Below are 26,408 nucleotides of genomic sequence, written 5' to 3'. Positions count from 1 at the left end.
CCCACAGAATATTACATTCAGCACTTTAATTACTGTACAATATATATGTTGTGGTAAACCAATAATACGTAGGCTGATAAATAATAAGATGTACAAGGCCATGGCAGACTCCATAGATGTTCCCTAGCAGAAGCTTATTACACACTAGCTAAAGTGTGAGTCATATAGAAGATCATATGGGTAGTAAAGCTCCTGGCATTTCCAACACTACAGCAACAATGGAATACACTGAGCAATGACTTACAGCATAAAAAAAAAGAAAGTCCCCGTAATGTTACATACCATGAGATATTTTCACTCTGCATTTAATAGAAAAGACTGAGGCTGCTATCTCTAAAGTATCCATAGAAACAATCGCACCAGAGGCTACAGAACAATAATTGATATGACGATGGCAGAGATAGCTAATACATAAAAGGTGTTCAGTGTCAGCTATTGTGTTTAGAAATGTAATGTATGTGTGTATAGGTGTTACAAAACATCCACTCCAGGTTGGGGGAGGCTTGGGCCGGCTGTTACTAATATATTCACATTCTGTATTTAGGAGACACATATGGATAACCGACGGCGGGGATGCCGGCGTTCAGAATATCAATGCTGGCATCTTGATCGAGAGAATTTCAACAGGGGTCAGGTAAGTAAACTAATCCTAACCATTCCTCCCTCCATCCTTACCATATCCCCCCAGTCTAACCCAAACCCTCCCCACTAGTTGCTAACCCTAACACCTATACCCCTTGCCTAAACCTAACAACCATCCTGCCCTGCAGCCTAACCCTCCCTCCCCACAACCTAACCCAAACCTTACCCACCTGCAACCTAACCCCAAGTCCCCCAGAAGTGCGTAAACTTAAACTCCCCCTTCCCAAGCCTAATGATACAATTCTTAAGACCTCATATAGGAAGAAGAATATGGTTACGGTGTGGTGCCAAATCTTATTGATAATGTAATCTGTCATTATTTGTGGTAATGCCCTTAGAGGTAAATTTACTAAGCTCCCGTGTACCGGCCGAGTAGCAACCTGGCTGGTTACCAATGTGATCGGGTTTGTTTTGAACAAACTGCTTATTTACTAAGCTGCCATGTTCTCAGGATTCGGAATTTCTGATAGTGAAGTGGCGAGTTTGCTGGCAGCTAAACACTGCTAAACATGAAGCATGCACGGATTAGTCAGATATAAAAATACAGAGAGTTAAACTAAATTCAAAAAAGGGCGTGGGGTTCCCCCTCCTATGAATAACCGACCCCTGGTTCCTCGAGCAAGTGCTGGTTCTAAAAATACAAGAAAAAATGTAATTATTAGGTGTTCACTTTATTTAAAGAACCAGCACTGGTCCTGGTTAAAAAATACAACGGACAATGTCGGGGACCCTTATATTTCTAAGACCAGCACCACTAGTCAGTAAGGTAATGCCACAGCCGGGGGGAAAGTTTGTATAGGGCCCTGCAACCGTGGCATTAACCTTTCAACTAGACAGTCCTTGCTGGGGTCCCTAGTGGAGTAGGGACCTCACAATAAAGGGGTCCTGGCACTACAGGGCACCCAATGGCAAGGACTGGGGCTCAGGGCTATTCCCGGCACCCATGGGCAGTGAGTGCCGACTTGATAGCCTTTGGTGTAATATGAGAATGAATATTGAGTTTTCCTGTAGAACTAGAAGTCCCAGAAAGCCTCCCCCACATGCTGGTACTTGGAGAACAACAAGAACCAGCATTCAGGACATTAAATGGAATGCTGGTATGTGTGGTTCCTTGGTAAAACAAATACTTAAAAATCCACACAAACACACACACACGCTGAAAGTCAAAGTTTGATAAACATACATGCACACTTCACTCAAATATATTCACCTATACTCATTTCATACTTCGGTCCTCTTCTCCAGTAGAATCCATAGGGTACCTGTCAACACAAATACTCACCTATATAAAATTCAGATCAGTCCTCTTGGTTTTCTGTAGGCATCCAGGATTTAAAATAAAAAACATGCCTAGGGCGCCGGCCACTGGAGGGCGGAAGTTGGAGCAGCTGTCCCCCCTTCCACCACTGTCGCCGCCGCATTGCCCATCGCCGCCCCCCGTGGAGTGACACGCCAGGCTGGGGTGAGTCCGCAAGAGCATTCCCAACCCCCCCCCCATGTACCAGCTGCCGACACCCCCTCCCCCGGCTACTAGCCGGGTCCGACGCATGCCCGGCACCCCCCTCCGTGTAGCGGCCGCCTGACACCCCCCTCTCCCGGCTACTGTGTAGCACAGTAGCCGGGTTTGACGCACGCCCGGCACCCGTTCCCCCCCCCCTCCGTGTAGCAGCCGCCCGACACCTCTCCTCCCCCGGCTACTGTGTAGCACAGTAGCCGGGCCACCGCACACTCGCACGCCCCTCCTCCGTGGACCGGGTGAGCGCCGGGGCGCCCCCCCCCACCCCCGCCTGGGGCGCTCCGGTGGCTTGCACCGGCCCTGACTGTATGTGTGTCTTCTCCTATATGAATGTGTGCCCAAATCCTGTGTAACAGTGTGCGCCCACCCTGTGTGACACTGCGTCCCCACTTTTGAGTGACACTGCATCTCCCCCCCACTTGTGTGACACTGCGTCCCCCCTCCTGGTCGACACTGTGACCCCCCCTCTTGTGTTGCACTGTGCCCCCCCTCCTGTGTGGAACTGCATCCTCCCCTTATGTTACTGGATATGTGTCTTCTCCTGTGTGACTGTATGCCCAACTCCTGTGTGACAGTGTGCGTCCCCCCTCCTGTGTGACACTGCATCCCCACTCCTGTGTGACACTGCGTCCCACTCCTGTGTGACACTGCATCCCCACTCCTGTGTGACACTGCGTCCCACTCCTGTGTGGCACTGCATCCCCACTACTGTGTGACACAGCATCCCCCCACCTGTGTGTCTGTATGTGGGTCTTCTCCTGTATGATTGTGTGCCCAACTCATGTGTGACAGTGTGCGTCCTCCCTCCTGTGTGACACTGCGTCACCCCTTCTTTGTGACTGTATGTGTGTCTTCTCCTGTGTGACTGTGTGCCCAACTCCTGTGTGACACTGCATCGCTGTGCAGATCACCTGCGTGTGTGTGCTACTGGTGTGTCAGAGAGGAACGCGTCTCTGTGGAAATCACAGCGGGTTAGGCTGCAGGGTTCGGGTGGTTTGGTTTAGGCAGCGGGGTATGGGTGTTATGCACTACTGTGGAGGGTTAGGCTGTGGGGAGGTAAGGTAAGGGGTGGAAGGGAAAGGTAAGCATCCAAACCGAATTGCTCAGGATTACATCCATAAGGATTTCGGTGTCAGTATTCTGATGGCCGGCATTCCCAGCACCGATCATACATATACGATATTGCCCTCCCACAATATGGGAGGGCAATTGTAATTGGCACCTGACAAAAATGAACCCTGTTGTGTAAGTGTATGCGTGTAAATGTACATGTATTTACAGTAGGGCAGACTAGATGTGCCAAGAGGTTGTTATCTGCCATCAAAATTCTATGTTTCTATGCCTCTGTACCTACCCGTGTGTGCCTCTGCACTTACCCATGTGTGCCTTTGCTCTCCTTTGGTTCTTGTTTGTATCCCTGTCTATAGCTGCTGATTTTTTTTCTCCTCACCCCCAATTTTAAATTTAGCTTTTAAAACTTAAGGTACTTGTGTATTTTGGCGGCGCCCATCGCATCGCATACCATAACGCATACGATGGTATGCGATGCGACGCAATATCGTACGATACTGCACGATGGCATACAATTTGTATGCCAAATTTTGGCATTGAAATTTTGGTATGAAATTGTATGCCATTGTACATGGCATACAATGCCATACGATGCGATGCAATGCGATTAAACATTGTATAAGCACCCTAATGGGTGCTTATACAATATTAAGCACCCTAATGGGTGCTGACAATGTTAAATGCACCCCCACGCCACCCCCCACTATAAACGTGAACCCGAAGCGTGGCGAGCGCAGCGAGCCCGCGAGGGGCGGCGGTACGCGTCCTACGACCTTTTCATACCCCCACTATCCACGTCGGCGTGGAGTTGAGAATAGAACCACGAAGCGTGGCGAGCGTAGTGAGCCCCGCGAGGGGACGCGGATACCTGTGAAGCCCGCGAAGGGACGCGTTTACATGTGAAGGTATCCGCGTCCCCTCGCGGGGCGCGCTGCGCTCGCCACGCTTCGGGCTCGGTGACTCGCTACGCTCGCCACACTATTCTATTCTCAACTCCACGCCGACGTGGACAGTGGGGGTATGAAAAGGTCGTAGGACGCGTACCGCCGCCCCTCGCGGGCTCGCTGCGCTTGCCACGCTTCGGGTTCATGTTTATAGTGGGGGGGTGGCGTGGGGGTGCATTTAACATTGTAAGCACCCATTAGGGTGCTCAAAAGCACCCTTTAGGGTGCTTATATACGATTTTTAATCGTATAGGGGGTCAAAATCGCGTCGCATCGCATGCCATCGGGTACATGGCATGCGATGCGATACGTTCATCATACGACGGACATCGGGGGCGCCGCCAAAATACACAAGTACCAAACTTAATTCGATTTTTTTTTTCCCCCTTAAAACTTTTATATTATATAGACACCCCCACTGTGACACGACGCTGTTTTTTCTGGGTTGCTGAAGTGAGTCAGTCATTGATACAAGAGGAGATAGCAGCTCCGTTCTTGTGAGCTACAGATGCATATCAGTAAGGTCCATTTTTTGCGACCCCCCACCCCTCCCCCTGAAATTAACGCTAATGATTTTCAAAAGAGCTTTTTCTCAAGAATATAGCATTTCTAAATGCTCCTGTTCTGGCTGTGCTATGTGAGAATGGTGTAACCAGAGCCAGGAGGAGATCCCCTTTAAAAATGAAGTATGTTTCCCCAGCGCAATGATCATGAGCGGCAGCCACATTAATATGTACAGATGGAGCAGCTCTCATTAGGGCTGCTCTTGGGCCAGTACTTTGGCCTTGCCCCCCAGGGTAAAATTTGCCAGCCAGCCCCTCACTGCACTTACTCTATATATGCTCACATTGATTGTATGCATTTCCTTTTGACATGTACAGTTGTTAATCAACATTTGTTTGAAATTAATTTTTTTTAGTAGTACACAGCTATGTAATGTAATTCAATGCAATATGTCCAGAATATGGTCAGGGTCATTTGTAGGGCTAGGTGAGCCGTGCAATTGCATAGGGTGACTGCGGCCACAGCCACTGTCTAGCCATCCAGAAGGAATACTGTTTAAAATGTCCGACCCAAATTGGCCACTGCCACAGACAGGGCCGGCAACAGAAATCTTGGGGCCCTGTACAATTATATTTCTGGGGCCCCCATCTAATCCCAAATCCACACAACCCTCTTCTGTAAGAGCCTCATTTAACCTTTCGCTGCCGAGATCCTGCTTTCAGGTGCAGACTTCTCTCGTTCTCAGACCTGTTGGCCTGGCTCCTGGCTGCTGCCTTCTGCTGGCCTGTCACTTTCACAAAAGAACGCCGAGCACTACAAGCAGGCACGGAACAGATGACCTGCGCTATAAAGTACAGGAGCCAGAGAGGCCACAGTACCAGTGGCGGGTATGGCTGTGCACCTGCGGCCACAGGCCATGTGCACACACAGAGTAGATGGCTCTGAGCACCGAACGGCAAGGCACACACACAGTATACAGCAGTGGCACACAGTGTCAGTCAGACTCAGCCACACACAAATGGTGCACAGTAGACGTCCTGGCCCCAAGGGTCACTGACAGGCCACTGGCCATGATGGGGCATGGAAGCTCTGGGGCCCTTGAGATTGCTGGGGCCCGTCACACTTGTCCCCCTTGACCCCCCCTGTCACCTGCCCTGGCCACAGAAGGGACATTTCTGAAAGATACTTGAGAAAACAATAGCAATTTTGAGAAGGATATTTACTATATGGTGTTGGTAGGTGCTGGGAAAGAGGCTATGGCAGCAACAGTATCATGAAACCCCTGACAACAAGCAGGTAGTGTGGCAATTGTTGGGGGCATTACTATGTGAGGGAAAATATGTGTTACGGGGGTAGATGTATGAAGCAGCGATAAGGGAGGAGAAGAGAAAAGGGCATTACTGTGTGCAGAATAATTTGGCGTAAGAGGCACTATACTACCACGCATATTGCAATGAGGCCATGCATCTGCAAGACTACACCCACTACAGCGAGATCACACCCCCTTTTTTTCACACTGGAAGACAAATTGTCTACAAACAGCGCTGGATATGTGACTGGGATTACTGCTGAAATAGGCTGATTTACAGTACCTGGTGAAATGTAAAATGTTTTGAATAACTTTTTATCTGTGGTGATATCTCTGACTTCTTTGCTAATATTCACAAGACGTCCAACAACAGGAGGAATCCTTCGGAAATCCAGGATCCTTTATGGAAAGAAGAAAAAGCTAAATTTAAACATGTATTTGTATGAACGTGCAGTGAGTGCAGCACAATGAGAGCTGTGATGTTATGCACCTATTGAAGCACAAATTTTCTTGTATATTTAAGGTCCATGATATAGAACAGTGATGGGCAATGGATGCCCCTTGGGCTGCTTGGCCTCCCAAATCTTTCCCTGCAGCCAACAGCTATATTGTCTTATTTGTTTGATAGCTTGCAGCAGTTGTTTTAAATGTCTACTGATATTTTGTACAGACAGGAATGTTTTTCATTTGTTTAAACTATTGTTTAGGCGGTACTTGTTTCCTAGCACCGCGTCCCCAATTTTGATCATAGTGCATCTTATGCAATCGCATTGCATGCAATATAGCGGCATGCAATGCGATTTTTAATTGTACAAGCACCCTAATGGGTGCTTGCAATGTTAAATGCACCCCCATTGTCAACGCCAACGCCACTATCAACGGCAACCCGAAGCGTGGCGAGCGCAGCGAGCCCGCGAGGGGTGGCGGTACGCGTCCTCCAACCTTTTCATACCCCCACTATCCACGTCAGCATGGAGTTGATTTTAGATAGTGTGGCGAGCGCAGCGAGCCACCGTGCCCGAAGCGCGGCGAGCGCAGAGAGCCCCGCGAGGGGACACAGATTACTTTACATGTACACGCTTTGGGCTCGTATTCCGCATCCCCTCGTGGGAAAATCAACTCCACGCCGACGTGGATAGTGGGGGTATGAAAAGGTCGGAGGACGCGTACCACCGCCCCTCGCGGGCTCGCTGCGCTTGCCACGCTTCGGGTTGGCATTGTAAGCACCCATCGGGATGCTTGTACAAATAAAAATTGCATCGCATCACATGCCATTTGCTGGCATGCGATGCTATGTGATATATCATTGTACAAGCACTCCTGTTCATTTAACGGGAATATCGCATCGCATACCACTAAATACGGTATGCGATAGGCGCCGTGCTAGGAAACAAGTACCGTTTAGTCTTTTTACTGAGACTTTCGTTAATGTGGTATGGTCATACTTGCCTTCCTTTGTTCTCCTCTCTGGAAAAAGCCCAGTGGTGCAAGTAAGGGGGTATGGCATACCAGTAATAAATATATTGCAGGAACACCGTACCACTTCACCCAGTGGGCAGCTCATTGCTCTCTACCCAGCTATCATATAATTTCCTTTCTGCTGGGTGAGCCAGCATGCAAAGGCAGCGGCTGCGGGGGGAAGTGGTTAAAAACAGCCGCAGAATAGCTCACTGTAATCCCCCATAGCAACAAGCATGTAATCCCCATGGCAACGAGCATGAAACCCCCTTGGCATCGAGCATGAAGCTCCTGGCATTGAGATAGAAACTCCTAGCAATGAGCATGTAGGTAAGTGGCAGTTATGTGGCATTATATGTAATAGGCATCACGGTATGTGGCGTCATGTGTAATGGACATTACAGTGTGGGGCATAATGTTAAGTGGGCATTACGGTGTAGGACATAATGTGTAATGGGCATTACCGTGTGGGGCATAATGTGTAATGGGAATTACGGCATGTGGTGTAATGTGTAAGATTCATTACGGTGTGTGGCATAGTGTGGCCATGCCCTTATTGTCATGTAACTACTTGTCTAGTTTCAAATGACCACACTCCTCACAACACATGACCATGTCCACTGTTGGTGTGTGGGCCTACGGCGCACACTTATAGTACCACTAAGAAATCATTTCTACTTGCACCACTGGAGACCAGATACTACATGTCAGGAGGGCGGGGATGAGATTGACGCTATTCGCGTCATTTTAGCCCCACCTCTTGCAACGGACCTGAGAAATCTGGTATTTGTTTGTGTGGGGAAGGTGGGTACGGGGACTGTGGGAGCAATGCCGGAGATTTGCCAATCTTCTCAGGGGGGTGGGAAAGGGACAGGATTTTCGTGAGCTTCCCAGCCATTCTGAGAGGGTAGGCAAGTATGGGTATGGTATTTGTAAGGGAGAGAGGAAAAGGGACTGTTTGATGGGGAACGCACTAATAGTTGAATTTAATTAAAATGTAACTTTTATTAGGATATTTTTCTAAAAACAGTCCCTTTTCCTTTCTCCCTTACAAATTCTGTACAATTGACTGTGATAAACAGCACCCCCAACACCTATGTATCAAAATTGGGGTCCCTTCTAACCCAAAAAATAAAAGAAATTGGTGTGCAGACGAGCAACAGGCTCCCGAAAGGAGAAAACAATACAAGTATGGGTATGGTACCTGTACTGTACTGTATGTGTTTTTTGTACGGAAATGTGTAGCTTGTATATCTGCGCAAACATGTCCTGTTTGTACCTGTCCAGGTGGAACGCGGCAATCTCTGCGTTGTGCCTCTCAAAATCAGAGAAATAAAAGAAATCTGCGGGTGTTTCCTGGTTGCGGTCTTGTCTGTGAAGAAATGGAGTTGCCAATTCATAATAGTTTACACAAATCGATTTTGCAATGCTGCTATGCATTTGTCTAGTAGCTTCGCACTCAAGAACTTCAGGGTGGCCGCACTTCTTCCAATTACAGCTCTCAGTAGCTGAAAGACATAGCCCCTCTTGCCAGCTTCTAATAACATGAGCAGATATAGCAGCTAGAACAAAATTCTGTACCGAGCCGATATGCTGGTGCTATGGGGGTAATTCAGACCTGATCGCTGCTTAGCAAAATTGCAGGACCCTGTGATCAGATAGCCGCCACCAAGACAGAGTGAAAACCTGCCCTGTGCAAACCTGCAAGTGGTTTGTACAAATCACGCCAACCGGCCTACAGCTGCAAAGCCATTCGCAGTTCACCCGTCAATTGATTTTTCCAGTATGTGTAGTCTGTGCGTAACCCAGAACCTACTCAGCTTATACAATAGAAACAGACTATTTAGGGCGAGAGCTGACGTCATACACCTCCTCTGAAAACAACAAGGTATGCCTGCATTTTTACTGACACTCCCACAAAATGACGGCTTTGTGTCAATCAACATGGGCAGGGTTATCAATGAGAAAAGACACTGAAAGGCCTCAAACATGCATGCTACAATCCATAAACATGCACAGTTAATCGATAATCGTCCGCCTTTATGAAATCGCTGGGCTGCTATCAGATCTGAACAACCTAGCAGAAAACAACCTAGCAGAAAATAGCAGGACAGAGAGGAAAGTATAGGAGAGGGAGTAGTGACAGGGAGTGGAAAAGAGACAGGGCAAGAGATGGAGAGATGGGGTAAATGTAAAAGGGTCTGAATAGTTGCTGAAGGTCTAGGATTTTGTTCCATATTTTTATCTCAGACATAAGGTAACTATTCGGACCCTATTACATTGACCCCATAGATGGGGAAATACAGGTGACAAAAGAGAGTGGAAATGGAGTGTGGAGGTAGGAAGTGACAACAACAGCTAGTAATACAAGTAGCATATACATGCTGTACTTATATTAATTTAGTAGTTCTTAAGTGGTGATATGGCAAGTAAACTTAGGTGGTTCTCTTGCTGGAGTACCCCCTATGCGGCCTATACCCCGGACCAGCCCCTACAGCGCTAACTGGCAAAATTGCATTAATGATTTCTTGAATGTAATGCCTGTCAGTAATATGGTGGTGAAGACATGTCAGGGAAACCTTTGAAGCAGGGGGGAGGGTTGAGCACATGAATGGACTGACAGACAGGGCTGGATTTTGTACAAAGCAAAGAGCCTAACGTGTCCCACAAAATCTGACCTGCCCATAATCCATCACAAAGCCTGGCTCCTGGGCCATCCCCACCGCCACTGCTCCTGGGCGATCCCTGCTCAGAGTTGGCCTTAGGCATAGGCAAACTAGGCAATTGCCTAGGGCATTTGGAATGCCTAGGGGCACCAGCAGCTTCTGCTGATTAAAATGATATGCAGCATGCCTATATTCTGTGTGTGAGTGAGGCTGTATCTGCATACTGTGTGGTATTATCAGGGGTGCAGAGAGAAATGGGTAGGGGGTACAAATTGCCCAGGCCAAAGTCTGATGGAAGGGCCCAGTGGGGGCCCCAGGCCCCCTCCCCTTAAGTGACAGCAGCAGCTGCAGCTCTTCTTCTCTGCCCAGCACACACTGCTTTATGCTGGGTTGCAGTGTGGCCATGGAGGGTGCTTAAAATACAATATTTTCTCAGGTACTACTGTGTGATGTAACGTGAATAAGGGACACCATCGCATGATATAATGTGAATAAAGTTGCACTACTGTGTTGCATAATTTGAATTGGGGGTACTATTGTGTGGCCATGCCCCTTCCCAGCAAGAACACACCCCTGTTTGGGCTGCGCACCGAATGTGTGCACTGTTTCTATTTAAAATATTGCGGGTAGGAGCACCAAAATGATGACTGCTATGATGAGGGTTGATGGTGCTGGGAAAGGGGAGCAGGGTCAGAGGCGGAACTAGTGGCGGGTGCTAGGGGGCACCAACCAAAATCTTGCCTAGGGCGTTATAAAGGCTAGGGCCGGCTCTGTCCCTGCTGCCAATGTTCCCAGGCAGTCCTTGGATTCGCTGCGGTCCCGGTGCTTGGATAACAGGCACCAGTGTATGGGCAGTACCAACTTCTATACTGTGCATGAGCTGGCCCCTACCTTCTATGGGCTGCTTCGGTGGTCCCGGCGCGTGCACAGACCCCGAATTTTAGGGGCTGCTGCTCAGCAGCCCATAGAGAGGCATCCCGGAGGGAGGGAACACCTCCCAATGAGACTGCCTTGGTGACTGGCAGGTTGGACTTCCAAAAAGAAGCCACTGCCAGTCACAGTGAGGCCAGAGCAGTGTCACAGACTGCATATGGCTTCACTACAGTGGTGGATTTTACATAGGGGGGCAGCAGCTCTGCAGCCCATAGGTAAAAACTGCCACTGGTGTGCATATAGGCGCACAATCAAAAGTATATCAGCTACATCATTGATTTTCTGAGCAACCCTATAGATGCTTAGACTGTCAGAAGGAATTTGGTAACTGGTGGTCATAAGAATTGCCTACCCATAACCCTCCCACCGACTTCACCCAACCCCCATGTCACCGCATTAAAACACCTATTGCAACTGCATGTGCATCTTGGACATGTACTGTATTTCTGCTGCCAGAACAGACTTTATTATAACAATTATTTAATACTAGGAGCTAATAGGCATATATGATGCCTATCAGCTTCTAGTATTAAATAATTGTTAGCCAAATTTGCAAACTATTATAGGTGCCATTTTATTTAAAAAAAAAAAAGGAATGTTTGTTAAATTAAATACAATTATCTTTTCAATCACAATCAATGAATTATATTATCCATGTACACTATCTCACTGTACTGTATAAAGATAGTATACTGTCATCACAACTGATGCAGCTCATTTCTAAATATGGGGTTGATGTATCAAGCAGTGAAAAGAGCAGAGAAAATGTCCATAGCAGCTTCTGCCTATCATTTTATCAAATGTACCTTAAAGCTGATTGGTTGCTATGGGTAACTTCTCCACTGGTTCACTTCCCCATTATTATCATCTTCACTAATTTCACTGCTTGATACATTAACCCCATGGTTTTTACAGATAGAAGTACAAAGGGAAGATTACCAAATATCCATTAAATATAGTGTCTTTAAATGTTTTAATCTATTTTTGTTATTGATTCTTTAGAAACACAACACAAATCATAACTAGTAACTGAAAGTACCACTGCTATACTCACCAACACTGACATAGGCTCTTATTCAGATCTGATCGCAGTACAAATTTGTTCTCAAAATGGGCAAAACCAAGTGCACTGCAGGTGGGGCAGATGTAACATGTATAGCGAAAGTTAGATTTGGGTGATTTTTTTTTTAGTTTCTGTGCAGGGTAAATACTGGCTGCATTATTTTTACATTGCAATTTAGATTTCAGTTTTAACACACCACACCCAAATGTAACTCTCCCTGCACATGTTACATCTGCCCCACCTGCAGTGCACATGGTTTTGCTAATTTCGAAAACAAATTTGTTCTGTGATCAGATCTGAATAAGGGCCATAGTACAACACTCTTCCAAGTTTCCTAAACTTTAATATGACTTTGAAATCAATCAAAATAAATCCATCTGTTGGTAACTGATAGCCCAACTCTTGTCATATTTGGGGTCAAATCAGAAAGTGAGAGCTTTTGGGAGAGTTTTCTTGGTACTTATTTCCTAACACGGCACCCACGATCTAGATGTATGTGTCGGGACGATATCGCAAGCATTGCATGCATCTTATGTGTTTGTGCATGGACGAGATCCACGAGATATACAATCTATACAATTGAAAAGATTTTTAATTGTATGTACAATATCGCATCTTATGGATCTCATCTTATGGATCTCATGGATCTTCTGCATCCATAAGATGCATAAGATCCATAATAAGCCATAAGATAAAAGATCCATCAACACCAACCCGAGCGCAGCGAGCCCGCGAGGGGCGGCGGTACGCGTCCTCCGACCTTTTCATACCCCCACTATCCACGTCGGCGTGGCGTAAATTCTATATAGTGTGGCGAGTGCAGCGAGCCACCGAGCCCGAAGCGTGGTGAGCGGATGCGCATTACTTCACAGGTATTACGCGTCCCCTCGCAGGGCTTGCTGCGCTCGCCACGCTTCGGGCTCGCTGCGCTCGCCACACTATATAAAATCAACTCCACGCCAACGTGGATATGGGGGGTATGAAAAGGTCGGAGGACGCGTGCCGCCGCCCCTCGCGGGCGCGCTGCGCTCGCCGCGCTTTGGGTTGGTGTTGATGGATCATCTTATGGATGCATAAGATCCATGAGATCCATAAGATGCGATATTGTACATACAATTAAAAATCTTTTCAATTGTATAGATTGTATGCCTTAATTAAGGCATACAATCTTATGCGATGGGCGCCGTGCTAGGAAATAAGTACCGTTTTCTTAAAGCGGCAATCGTTTACAATGAAAAACCAGGCTCATTTTGTCATGTAATTGGGAAAACTCTCCCAAAATCTCTCACCTTCTGATTGCATTCCATTGTGTACTGTTGCAACTTTTCAGTTCAATACTCACTTCATGGGTTTGAAAAGAACCTGTCCATAGTTTGGAAAAGTCATAAGTAGTTTGAGCTGTGTTCCACCGGGCTTCTGAACTAGAAGAAAGATTGTGAGAATATTCAGCTGAACTTGAAAAAAATAAAAATGAAATGTCACTGAGATTGGTGAAATTGCCTACTGTAGCACTCTGTGATGCGCACATCATCTATTCCTGGAGACAGGGGGGACAAGGAGCATGGCCAGCAGCTCACACAGCGCTGGCTATGACCCCCCAGCGGGTAAAATTGGGGCATTGCTTTGTGATCGTGGCCATTCCTGTAAAGCCATGCCCCCTTTTCCTGAGGCTACACCCACTTTCATGATAGGGACATGTGAAAGACCCAAGTTTTGTGTCGAGAAAAAAAACTTTTTGTCATGGAAGTGGATAAAATACATTTTTTTTGTTTCTCGGCAGGGTCAATACTGGCTGCTTTTGCATATAGCCCACGGACTTTAGATAGCTTTATTTTTACACTGCTAATTAGATTTTAGTTTGAACACGGGTGCGGTATGGCGGGCTGACAGTTGATGGACAAAATACATAGGAATCCAGATCGCCAGTACTCCGACAGGAGGTAGAGCACAATGAATCCCCATGAGGGCTCGATGGCTCGCTGTGCTTGCCAAGGGTGAGAATAGCCCCTTTCAATCAGGATCCCGACTGTCGGGCACTTAAATAGTCAGGATTCCGATGACGAACTACTGGCCTTCGTAATCCCTACCTGTCAGGCCAACACCCGGCACTCTTTGAACATACCCCAGCTAAATCTAATGCTCTCTGCACATGGTATACCTTTCCCACCTGCAGTGCACATAATTTTGTCCGTTTGCATGATTTTTTGTTCTACTAACAAAGCAGTTCCCCTGTATAAATTTTTAGTCCTTCCATTACAGACTTTTCTTTATTTATCAGACTTAAGGTCCCGACACACAGGTCTGATTAGGGACGATTACACCCGATTCTGATGGCTCTACTGATATATCGGGTGAAAACGCCCAAATCAGAGATGTTTAACATGATTGGATCTGATGCACATTCCCGTGCGTATCGGATCAGATCCTGCAGATCAGGGGTGGCCAACCAATCAGAAGCAATGAGCCCAAAAATATGTTATGGTAAGAGAAAGAACCGATACATACAAAAAAATGGATGTGGCTTAGCTCCAGTGGTGGTTTTTCCCCCAGAAATATCTGCCACTGTTCTCTGCCTAAGTGAAGACAGATGCAGACTGTGAGATTGCTCTGGCTTCACTGTGACTGGCAGTGACTTCCTATAGGAAGTCAGACCTGCCAGTCACCCAAGGCAGTCCCATTGGGAGGTGTTCCCTCCCTCCGGGACACCTCAATATGGGCCGCTGAGCGGCAGCCCATAAAAACCGTGTTCTACACATGCGCAGTACGATTATGATACTGCCCATGCACCGCACCCGGGACCCTGAATATGCCTCTGGGGACTGCTGCAGCCTATAGAGGCTGGGGGTCAGCCCATGCGCAGTACCGAATAAACTACTGCACATGCGCACGCCTCACGGCAGGGTCCAGGACCAGTGTCTTGGACCGAGATTGGTGGTGGCAGTGGTGGGTACGGGGGGGGGGGGGGGCATCCTCCAAAGAGGTAAGAGCTGCTGCTTAACTTACAAAAGGCCATGCCCCATTTTGAAATGGGTTGTGGCCTAGCTACTAGCAGCACATTTATGCTATATAAAACCATCTTGTGAAACCTCAGCTTCACAGTAGAAGCTTTATAGGATCTTTTTATATCAGCAGCCCATTTACTGTATTTAGAACACATTGTGACATATTTATTTTATCTTAGAAACCCATTTACGCACTACAAAATGCCAAATTAGATATTACTATGTTATTATTGCAGCACTCAATTGCAGGCTAAGCCTACAGCTGAATCAGCCCCCACCACTAGTGTCTAAAATAACATACAAGCCTAGGAAATAAGCTGATCCAACTGGAGAGAGCAGCATAAACAAACCCCCGAGGGCTTAAAAGCTGGGTTTGCCAAGATGGTAAAGTCAATACCAGCCCTCCAGTCTTGCCAGAAAACTCAGAGGTGTGTCAGTGCGGTAGGGGGTAGATGGAAGAGCTGACAGCTGCTGTTCACAGAGACCACACTGTTTGTATGCTACACTGCTGTGTGGTTGCTCCTACACCTGCTCCACTGCCGCATGCCTCCTCTGAGTGTGACACAGTCAGTGGAGGCAAGCGGCAGAGCAGCGGTGTGGGAGAAGCATCTTATTAAGAAAAGAGCTGCATGCGGCTCAAGAGCCTCAGGTTGGCCAACCCTGCTGTAGATCATAGGTGCAGAACGTAGGATCTATCAGAATAATATCAGCGCCACATTGGTGATTTTTTTACTACCCCTTGAACTCCCAAAGCAGTTATTTTACATGCGCATGTAAATAATGGCACATTGAGTGCCAAGTTGGAAGGAGCCCTCCTGGGTGCTGCCAGGGGAGTTCAAGGATAAACAGGTCCGACTTGTGCCTCAGACAAATGCGACCTATGTATAGGGGCCTTTCCATGCTGCTAGGTTATTAACTATAGTTACAATTAGGGTTGACTTATGATTTGGGCTTTATTTGGCAGAAATGCCCCTACTGCAGAATCTAACCTAATGGCCCAGGTTCCTCAAGGCACCCTAATGGTCCAGGTTTCAAGACTATGCCTGGCCACAGGTGACTTAATTAGTACCTCAGTCACCTATTAGGACCAAGGGGGTTATTCAGACCTGATCAATGTTGTGTGAATTTGCAAGCCGAACGATTATCAAATGTCTGCGCATGTGTACCGATTGTAGCATGCATGCATGAAGCTAAACAGTGGAAAAAATTACTGTTTCACAATCCTCTGGCAAATTTACTGACAGGAAGCCGACATTGAGGGTGGTAACTGTCTGTTTTCTGGGAGTGTCAGTGATCACGCCTGTGTGCCCAGTAGTTTGTTGTTTTAAGGGAGAGTGTGATGCCAGCTCTGGCCTCGATCAGCCTGTCTCTGTCGCAGAGTTGTGGTGAGTAAAGTGCGAATGGATTTATAGATCAGTAATCCATTCACAAGTCATTTGCAGATTTGCATGGGGGGGGGGGGGGTGTTTAACTCTGTCTGATAAGTGTCTTCTGCAAATTCACACAGCACTGGTCAGGTCTGAATCAGGCCCTTGGAATCCACTGCTCTAGCTCATATCTAAATGAAAACACAAGAATATTCTTCTAGAGAAGATGAACAGAGATCTGAGGGGAGGTTGTTACCAGAGTTAAGAATGTGCTGTGTAGATATTTCTTTTAGCAATATAGGAATCAGTGGGTCTTGTCTTGGGTATAATGCATATCGGTTGATTCCTATGTGAAATTTCAGCCATGTTGGGTAAGTGTCAGCTGCTGCTTCACCTGTAGGAAGCTCAAACTTCAGTCCAGCACTGACCCTACAGAGATATATGAGAGAGATACAGGTTGATCATTAAAGTTATATAGACTCATTTAAATATTGTATTACATATTAAATACGCTTAGTGTATGACTCTTCATTGCCCGTACTTGCATACGCTCAGTGTATGACTCTTCATTGCCCGTACTTGCATATGCTCAGTGTATGACTCTTCATTGCCCATACTTGCATACGCTCAGTGTATGACTCTTCATTGGCCGTACTTGCATACGCTCAGTGTATGACTCTTCATTGCCCATACTTGCATACGCTCAGTGTATGACTCTTCATTGGCCGTACTTGCATACGCTCAGTGTATGACTCTTCATTGCCCATACTTGCATACGCTCAGTGTATGACTCTTCATTGGCCGGATTGCTTACGCTCAGCGTATGACTCTTCACTGGCCGTACTTGCATACGCTCAGTGTATGAATCTTCATTGGCCGTACTTGCATACACTCAGTGTATGACTCTTCATTGGCCGTACTTGTATAAGCACTGTGTGTGACTCTTCATTGGCGTACTTGTATACGCTCAGTGTATGACTCTTCATTGTCCGTAATATGGGTAGAGGGGGTGACCTAAGCCACACTAGGTGACTATAGGTCAGGTGCGCCTGATATGAGTTGTTTTAACCAGCTGCTGCTCTGTGACAGGATAGTTAGTCCTGTACTGGTAGACAAAGAAAAAAAAGGTTGGGTGGGTTTGAGCAGCGCTAAAAAATGTATAATAAAATGAGTGAGATTGGTAGATCTAGTACAAAAGATAATTTTATTCTAAAAAGGAAATAGCATGTAGCCAGAATATATAAACTTATAAAAACAAAAATAAAATGTTCGTGTCTCACCAACCACCCAAGGTAGTCGTGTAGTCTGGGGGTTCCCGCAAGTCCACAGATAACTGAGATGGTGTCCCAAGATGGGGTTGGAGGGAGGGAGGACCAGATGAGGTATTAAGGAGCGGCCCAAGTTGGCTCGAATAACCGACTCCCTCCGCTAGGTGGAATGTAGCGGGCTGGTAACCTCTACCTTCAACGGATGTTGATGCCAAGTGGGGTCAGAATCTGGTGCGGAAGGTGGTTCAGTGGTCTCAGAATCTCCAACCAGCTGAGGGCTTGTGGTGACCTGGATGGTCTCGCAAGTTAGGACGGAGCTGTGGTGGTGCCCCCAATAGGGCCGCGGGGAGGGAGGACAAGATGGAATGACCAGGAGTGGCCCCAGGTGGTTCAGATATCCGACTCCCTCCGCTTTGGATGGATTAAAGCGGGTTGTTGTCCTCAACCTCTCCTTTGAATGGCAAAATGTGGGTATCCAAATCGGACGGGGATTTGGGTGAAGAGTGAGCAGGTAGATGGTCCCAGAATCTCCAATGAATGGGTATGTGGTATTGGGGAAGGTTGGTGAGAGAGTCCTGACCGGTTTCGCTGCTCCAGGCAGCTTTGTCAAAGGATAACTGGCTCTGAGAGCCGTCTGGCTTTTATTCCCTGTAACATGGGTCATGTGACCAATCAATTAGAACAACCAATCTCATATTTGAATAAAAACACTTTAGAGTAGGAGGCAAATAGTTCTCTAATTATAGACAAATAGGGTGTAATACATTGCACACTGTTTATATAAACCTGAACATATTGATATTGGAAGGTAGAGAACGGGGTTAAAAGAATGCGTGGTATATAAGAGGGATATTTCCTGTTAGTACCCGGTCGTCATGGTGACCGTTCTGGCTGTTGCTATAACAGCCAATCTCTTTGCGAGGAGACATCTAATGATTCCGGGTCTTGTGGTTATAAGGTTGGGCTGTAGGGGTGAGGGGAGTGGCAGAGAGTGATGACATCGGCATATGTCGTATTCCGTCCAATCTGTAGCCTGGTCCCGCGTCACGTGGGAGCGCTCATCACAGTTAGAGCCAGGCACTGAGGGCGGAAGTCGTGACGCCGCGTCACGTAAACGAAGCCTCTTGGTCAATAGTGTGGGAGGGGTTCAGCTGTCCCCGTATCTCGCTCGTCACAGACAGAGCTAAGTTGTGTGGGCGGAGATCGTGACGCTGTAACGCGTCATCCGTGCCTTTGGTTGGTGGTGTGGGAGGGATCCCGCTGTACACATCATGTGGGACGGATCTGGCTTTCTTCATTGGAGGAGGCTTGTTGATGTTTATATACATGTTGTCATGGAGATCGGCACTATTAAAAGCAGTTTGGACGGAAAATGGATAGTATTGTTTACATTTGTACTAAAGAGAGATTGAATAGTAGTTTCCTTATGCTGGTTATAGTGGTAAGGTGGTTGGTCTTCACTATGATCGCTGGGCAATAATACCAGTAGCTTCATATATTAGGGGTAACGTAAGCTGTATTGTCCATAGGCACAATGGGACAAAGCCTTAAATGGAAATGCATACATCTAACCTTTATACTAAAGGAGATTAACCTATCATTCTCATATATTTGTTAATATAGTAAAGTAATCAATATTACATACAGTAGGTCTGAGTATAACAAAGACAATCATTAGTATCTCTTTGCATTGAAAAGTATATACAAAGATTATATAGCATGTTTATTTAAAAAAAAAAATATTTATATTTTTATTTTTATTTTTAGACCAATAAGGAGGGAGGTGAAAAGACAGGACACTACTCATATAAAAAAGGAGTATCATGATGGAGGGAGAATATGTGCTCATGATAGATAGTGAATTGTTAAGGGAGTAGGTGTATTTCCAATGCACCACTCCAGAAGTATGGACGATTAAATTGGGAGAGGAGGAAATACTTGCAGGTTCATACTGGAGATGGAGGTTTTAGTAGTATTTTAGGAAGATGTTACACTATGATGCTAGATGACTGAGTTTAGCTCTACCATTTCGTTGAGGCCCTCTGGGTGGATAGTGTTCAGCAGGTACATCCAAAAGACTTCTTGTTTGCAAAGCCTGCTGAACCTATCCCCCCCTCTGTTGGTGTTTGGGATGTGTTCCACTCCAATGAGTTCCAAACCTCGAGGGTCTGCATTGTGCTTTTCTAAGAAGTGCCGGGAGACGCTGTGCGATGATATACTCTTGTTAATATTCCGGCGATGTTCTAGAAACCTGATGCGGAGTTTCCTGGTTGTGCGGCCCACGTATTTGAGTCCGCATTCGCATATCAAAACATATATCGTGTAGGTAGTATTGCAGTTCATGAAATTTCTGATTGGGTTCGTCTTACTGTCAGACATTATTTGAGTGGTCTTAGAATTTTTTATATGGGTACATGTAATGCATCTTGAGCTGCCGCATCTATAGAATCCAGCTGGTGGAGAGGGAAGCCAGGACGTCTGTGATGGTACGATGGTGTTGGTAGGCAGAAAGCTGGGTGCTAGAATGTTTTTTAGAGAGCGGTTCCGTTTGAAGATAAAGTTGGGTCTGATGGGGAGTGATCTCGTTAGAAGCGGGTCTTGATGGAGTATGTTATAGTTTTTATGGATGATATTCTTTACTTCAGAGTAATGACTGTTAAATGTGCTTATATATGCCATTTTTCTATGTTCAGTACTTGGATCTTTGTTTTTCCCTTTTTTGTTGTGATTTGGACTCAGGAGAAGGTCGCGGTCTAGGTCAACCACCTCTTCAAAGGCCCTTTTGACTAGGGGATCTGGGTATCCTCTGTTTTTAAATGAGGTCATCATTGTATCAGCTTGGGTTTTGAAGTCGGAAAGTGTAGAACAATTTCTTCTGATACGGATCAGTTGTCCCTTAGGTATGCTTTTTTTCCAAGGGAGATGGTGTCCACTTTGGAAATGAAGGTAGGCCTGATTACCTACATCTTTAGTATAGTTTTTTGTAACAATTTTGTCGTTTTGTATCGAGAGGGCCACATCCAGGAAGGAGACCTCGGTGTGGTGAAAGGTGTGGGTGAATTGTAAATTATAAATATTATTATTGAGTGACTGTACAAAATCCAGTGCTGATTGTGCATCCCCATCCCAAATCAAAAAAAGGTCATCTATGTACCACCCATAGAGTACCAGATTCGCATCCCAGCTGCCGTCCCATACATGGTGGTCCTCGACCTCCCCATGTATAGGTTGGCGTACTTGCATATGCTCAGTGTATGACTCTTCATTGGCCGTACTTGCATACGCTCAGTGTATGACTCTTCATTGCCCATACTTGCATACGCTCAGTGTATGACTCTTCATTGGCCGTACTTGCATATGCTCAGTGTATGACTCTTCATTGCCCATACTTGCATACGCTCAGTGTATGACTCTTCATTGGCCGGATTGCTTACGCTCAGCGTATGACTCTTCACTGGCCATACTTGCATACGCTCAGTGTATGAATCTTCATTGGCCGTACTTGCATACACTCAGTGTATGACTCTTCATTGGCCGTACTTGTATAAGCACTGTGTGTGACTCTTCATTGGCGTACTTGTATACGTTCAGTGTATGACTCTTCATTGGCCGTACTTGTGTACGCTCAGCGTATGAATCTTCATTGGCCATACTTGCATACGCTCAGTGAATGACTCTTTATTCCCTGTACTTGCATACGTTCAGTGTATAACTCTTCATTGGCCGTACTCGTATATGCTCAGTGTATGACTCTTCATTGGCCAGTCTTGCATACGCACGGCGTATGACTCTTCATTGGCCGTACTTGCATACTCTCGGTGTATGACTCTTTATTGCCTGTACTTGCATACGCTCGGTGTATGACTCTTCATTGGCCGTACTTGCATATGCTCGGTGTATGACTCTTCATTGGCCGAATTACATACGCTCAGTGTATGACTCTTCATTGGCCGTACTTGCATACGCTCAGTGTATGACTCTTCATTGGCCGTACTTGCATACGCTCGGTGTATGACTCTTCATTGGCCCTACTTGCATTCGCTCAGTGTATGACTCATTACCCGTACTTACATACGCTCAGTGTATTACTTTTCATTGCCCTAACTTACAGTACATATGCTCAGTGTATGACTCTTTAGTGCACTTACTTACATACACTCAGTGTTTGACTCTTAAGTGTCCGTGCTTGCATACAAGCGCCCATATTTGAATATGCTCACAGAAAGAAACATCCATTATGTGCACCTCCAACAGGCATATGTTTATCTCTTCTTCAGCTCCAAGTTGAGCATTGTGTTCATGGGATACTTAAATGTGTGGTATATGTGTACCAAGGACAACAATAAAACATTTTAAAAATTGTAGATTAGTATCATACTTGGATTATGGGGTTATTAACGAAATGCATAAACTTTTTATGGAAGATTGGTTCCTATAGAGCACAGGTTCTCAAACCCGGCCCTCAGGACCCCACACAGTGCATATTTCGCAGGTCTCCTCACAGAATCACAGGTGAGATAATTAGTTCAACCTGTGGATCTTTTAAAACACGTCAGTGAGTAATGAGTGCACCTGTCGGGTGACCTGGACAACAGAATCTGTGTGGGGTCCTGAGGACCGAGTTTGAGAACCCCTGATATAAAGGTATCAACCATTGCCACACAAACTGTAAGTCAGGGAGGCTTTGACAATATTTCGTTTTATAAGGGTAACTGCAACAAATGTGGAGCTGTGATTATTTTGAGGCTTTGGTGGTTTGGTGTATCACGGTACATCAATCATCAATACAGATATTAGCACATTACTGAATATTTACAATATTCTGTTATGTCTAGGGGACAGGTTTGCAGAGGAAACAGAAGGGTGCTTGCTGAGAAGACTGGATGGATGAGAGACAAAAGGGTGCTGGGTGGAGAGACAGATGTAAAGGGAGATAGCTGGGGAGACAGACATGTTCTGGCTGATCAGACACTGGGGAGTTGTTGAGACAGAAGGAGGTGGATTGGCAGGGATCAATACCATATATTCTGTCTCCTGTTGCGTAGTAAGAACTTACACCCATGTCTAGGGTTACCACCGGTCCAGGATTACTCTGAACAGTCCGTTAATTAAGACCGGTGTCCAGACTCTGGATGGGTGGCATTCCCAGATTATACAATGTCCGGGAAAAGAGAGAATCCGGCAGCCGCACTACCTCCGATGTGGGCCACCACTGATGGAGTGAGACGTGCTGTTTGCATGCACTGCCAGGAGATATAGCTGGCATAATCCGCAGGCACGGCCTGGGCCAGCTCTTTCCTGCGCCCTTCACATGTGCAGAAGCTCTTCAAAGACAGAAATCAGCATCTGTAGCCGCCCGCCTGGCGTCATTTGCAACCAACCTGGGAGGCTGGCAGTTGAGTTGGCTTCACTGGTGGCCCTGGCACTGCGGCTGCCGCTGAAACTGTGGACTGTGGGTGGCATTGTGCAAATAAATGTGCTATTCTGCATCCTGCTCAGGCTCAGCCTCCTCTGCTCCTGCTGACTCCTGTGCAATGTGAGGCCCTGTGGCTGGCTGTGGATGAGCAGTCCCTGCCCCCTTCACTCTAGCAGGCCCGAGGCTCCACTCCTGCCCTGAACTAAACCCTCTCTGCCCCTGCCCTGACTTAGTGAGGCTGACTCTGTGCCGTGGAGCCCTCTGGTGTCGTGTTCTGCAGCTGCTGTTTTGAGTGAGTCCTGACTGGCCCTGTCTGGGCCCTGAGCCCTCATCTATGAGCATAAAGGTCCTAGGAATTAACATGTAGGTAAGTGGCGTTTATGTGGCATAATCTGTAATAGCCATTGCGGTTTGTGGTATAATATGTAATGGGCATCACAATGTATTGCATAATGGCCCTTATTCTGGTTCACTCCCAAAGTAAAATTCCTTCTCAAATGGACATAACCATGTGCACTGCAGGGGGGGCAGATGTAACTTGTACAGAGAGAATTAGATTTGGGTGGGGTTTTACTTCAAACTGAGATCTATATTGCAGTGTAAAAATAAAGCAGTCTGTATTTTTCCTCCACAGAAACAAAATAACTCACCCACATCTAAATCCCTCTTCACATGTTACACCTGTGCCTGCCCCCCCCCCCCCCGCAGTGCACATGGTTATATCCATTTGAGAAGGAATTTCCCTTTGCGAGTGAACCAGAATAAGGGCCAATGTGGAATGGGCATTACTGTGTGTGGCATAATATGTAATGAGCATTATGGTGTGTGGCATAATCTGTAAAGGGCATCACAGTGTGTAGCATAATGTGTAATGGGCATCACAGTGTGAGGCATAATGTATAATGGGTATCACGGTGTGAAGAGGAATTGCTCAGAACCCAACATTTGTAATGACCAATTAGACAACATAACTCGCTTTACAAAAAAAGGCTATTATAAGCAGCTGTTAGAAAAAAGCAGGATGAGAATAGAGCAAATAGAAAATAACTATTGAAACCGCAAGAGAAAACGCTTAATGATAATAAAAATGAATGGGCTTTTATAAGTCAATATAATGCCAACTTCAAAGGAATGGAATCTATATTTCGACGTCATTGGCCAATCTTGAAAAAAGACCTGGTAATTGGGAGTTTATTACCAGAGAAACCCCTATTTATTTATAGAAAGGCCCCTTCTTTGAAGGATAAATTAGTAAGAAGCAGCATCGAAGGTAAAAAAAGATGCAGCAACATATGTTCCGGCTTCCGCCAATGTGGGGTGTGTGTCATGTGTAGAAACACTAAGGGTGAAATTAAATGGGATGCGATGGGTGTTATCTTCGCCAAAAACTGCCATTTTCTCATTTGTTCCCGAAATCATATTTTTGAGATGCGAAATGCGTCAAAAATCACACATTTTTGCGGCAAAATCGCACATTCTGAAGTGGCGATTTTAGTAACGCCAGAACTCGCATCCAGATGTTATAAAATATACAAATCGCATATTTAATGAGATGCGAATTCGGGAAATTGTTACTAAAAATCGCCAGACATGCAGACCAGGTTCTGACAGGCAAATTTGACTGAACCATGCACATATCATTGTGATCTGTGCATTGTGTAAAAGTAAAAAAAACACTTAAAAAAACTTTAAAAAATGGTGTGGGGTCCCCCTCCTGAGCATAACCAGCCCCGGGATCATTGAGCTGGACCTGGTTCCAAAAATATGGGGGACAAAAAGCGTAGGGGTCCCCCGTATTTCCTTAAACCAGCCTCGGACTCTTGGACCGGTCCTGGTTCCAAAAATCTGGGGGACAAAAAATCTGGGGGTCCCCCAATTTTGAAACCAGCACCAGGACACTTTTTACATAAAATCCATGGAGACGCTTTCAGCCAATCAGGGCTGAGCTATGCGTCTAAATGGAGACGCATAGAGCCAACCACGCTAATAGCTTCTATAGCGACGTGAAATCGCTATAAAAGTGGTTAGCAGGGACGGAGGAAGCCGGCTCGCCCTGCTGTCAGTGCGGGGTGAGCCGGCAGTGGAGGAGGGAGTCAGCGCTGGACCCTGGTGCTGTAAGTATCTTGGTGTAAAATTAAGGTGTGTGTGTGTGTGTGTGTAATAAACTTCTACTTTTCTCTGTGTGTGGTTTTTTTAAACATTATTTTTTACAGGTGGACTACAAGTTCCAGCGGTTCGCCAAGTCCCAGCATGTGGGGGAGGCCTGCTGGGACTTGTAGTTCACCTGTATAAAGCGATGTCTGGTATGGATGATTTAACCCTATCAGGCCGGCGTCCACAGCCCATGGATGCTGGTGACAGCCCCGGGCTTCAGCCCTGGACAAGTGAAGCCTGGGGGGGACCTCACTCCCCCAGCTACCCCGTCCAAGGCTGACCAGCCATGGTGCTCATGGTACAGCCAGGGGACCTTATGTAAAACATGTGGCCTCAATGAGGACTTCGAACTGAAGTGTTTTTTAAAGAAAAAAGTTTTTTTATGATAATTTATTTGGTGTCTAGTAAAATCCTACGTTTATTATCTATAGTTTTTTTAATTGTAAATGCTGCTATATAAATATTTTTACCATGTAATATATGTACCACTAATGAAATGTATACGTCTCTTTTTGTTTTATTGGAAAAACAACGTTCCATACTAGTGAAAACTAATGATGGTGAAATCCAGTGAAAAGCGCATTCCTGGATCATCTTGAACGCATATGGAACACATGTGGAAGACGCCGCATGTCCCGCCTCCCTACATCTGGTTGTGTCACCTTCCAGCAATGACAACTTCTGGTTATGACAACTTCCGGCAGAGCGGAAGGTGCCACAGCGGATTTCTGTCCAGTGTGCTGTTTGGCGCCATGAATGCCATCCACTGTGGGTGGGGTGATCTAATTACCTGTGGTATAAATATGGGATAAAGTTACAGTGCTAAACTACTTCTGATGAAGAACCAATTGGTTCGAAACACGTTAAGACACTGTTGTTGGGACTGGCTGCTAACAAGGATAGACCTGAGAAACCTCGGGAAGGACTTTGCCCTGTTTGGTCGCATCTCCAGTTGGTGAACTTCAAGGTCTTCACTTTTTTCAGTACCACGTAGTGGTACATATGCTTTATTTCTTTAAAAATCATGAGTGCATTTGCAAAATAAAAACCTTATATGTTTTAAAAGGTAATGCACCAGTTTTTATCTGTGCTTCC

At 46.1% G+C, this 26,408-nt stretch overlaps 1 protein-coding gene and 1 long non-coding RNA gene across 2 annotated transcripts in view; one reads left to right on the top strand and one right to left on the bottom strand.

The window, feature by feature from the left end:
• Nucleotides 1–26,408, bottom strand: part of LOC146026129 (extracellular serine/threonine protein kinase FAM20C-like) — an 87,882-nt gene that overhangs the window by 51,760 nt on the left and 9,714 nt on the right. The window contains exons 2-5 of the mRNA XM_083156524.1: nt 16,732–16,904; nt 13,449–13,527; nt 8,724–8,816; nt 6,270–6,385 (exon numbers count right to left, since the gene is read on the bottom strand). Coding sequence (XP_083012650.1) covers nt 6,270–6,385; nt 8,724–8,816; nt 13,449–13,527; nt 16,732–16,904 — 461 coding nt within the window. The remainder of the gene's footprint in view (nt 1–6,269; nt 6,386–8,723; nt 8,817–13,448; nt 13,528–16,731; nt 16,905–26,408) is intronic.
• LOC146026130 (uncharacterized) lies at nt 257–26,408 on the top strand. Its single transcript, XR_014454368.1, has 3 exons — nt 257–418; nt 545–634; nt 25,859–26,408. It is a non-coding gene; the product is annotated as an uncharacterized LOC146026130 (long non-coding RNA).

The sequence above is a fragment of the Crinia signifera genome, chromosome 8 (genome assembly GCF_055691185.1).
Source record: "Crinia signifera chromosome 8, ASM5569118v1, whole genome shotgun sequence".
Lineage (NCBI taxonomy): Eukaryota > Metazoa > Chordata > Amphibia > Anura > Myobatrachidae > Crinia > Crinia signifera.
Note: the sequence above shows the minus strand (reverse complement) of the source record. Positions and strands in the feature narration are given on the sequence as shown.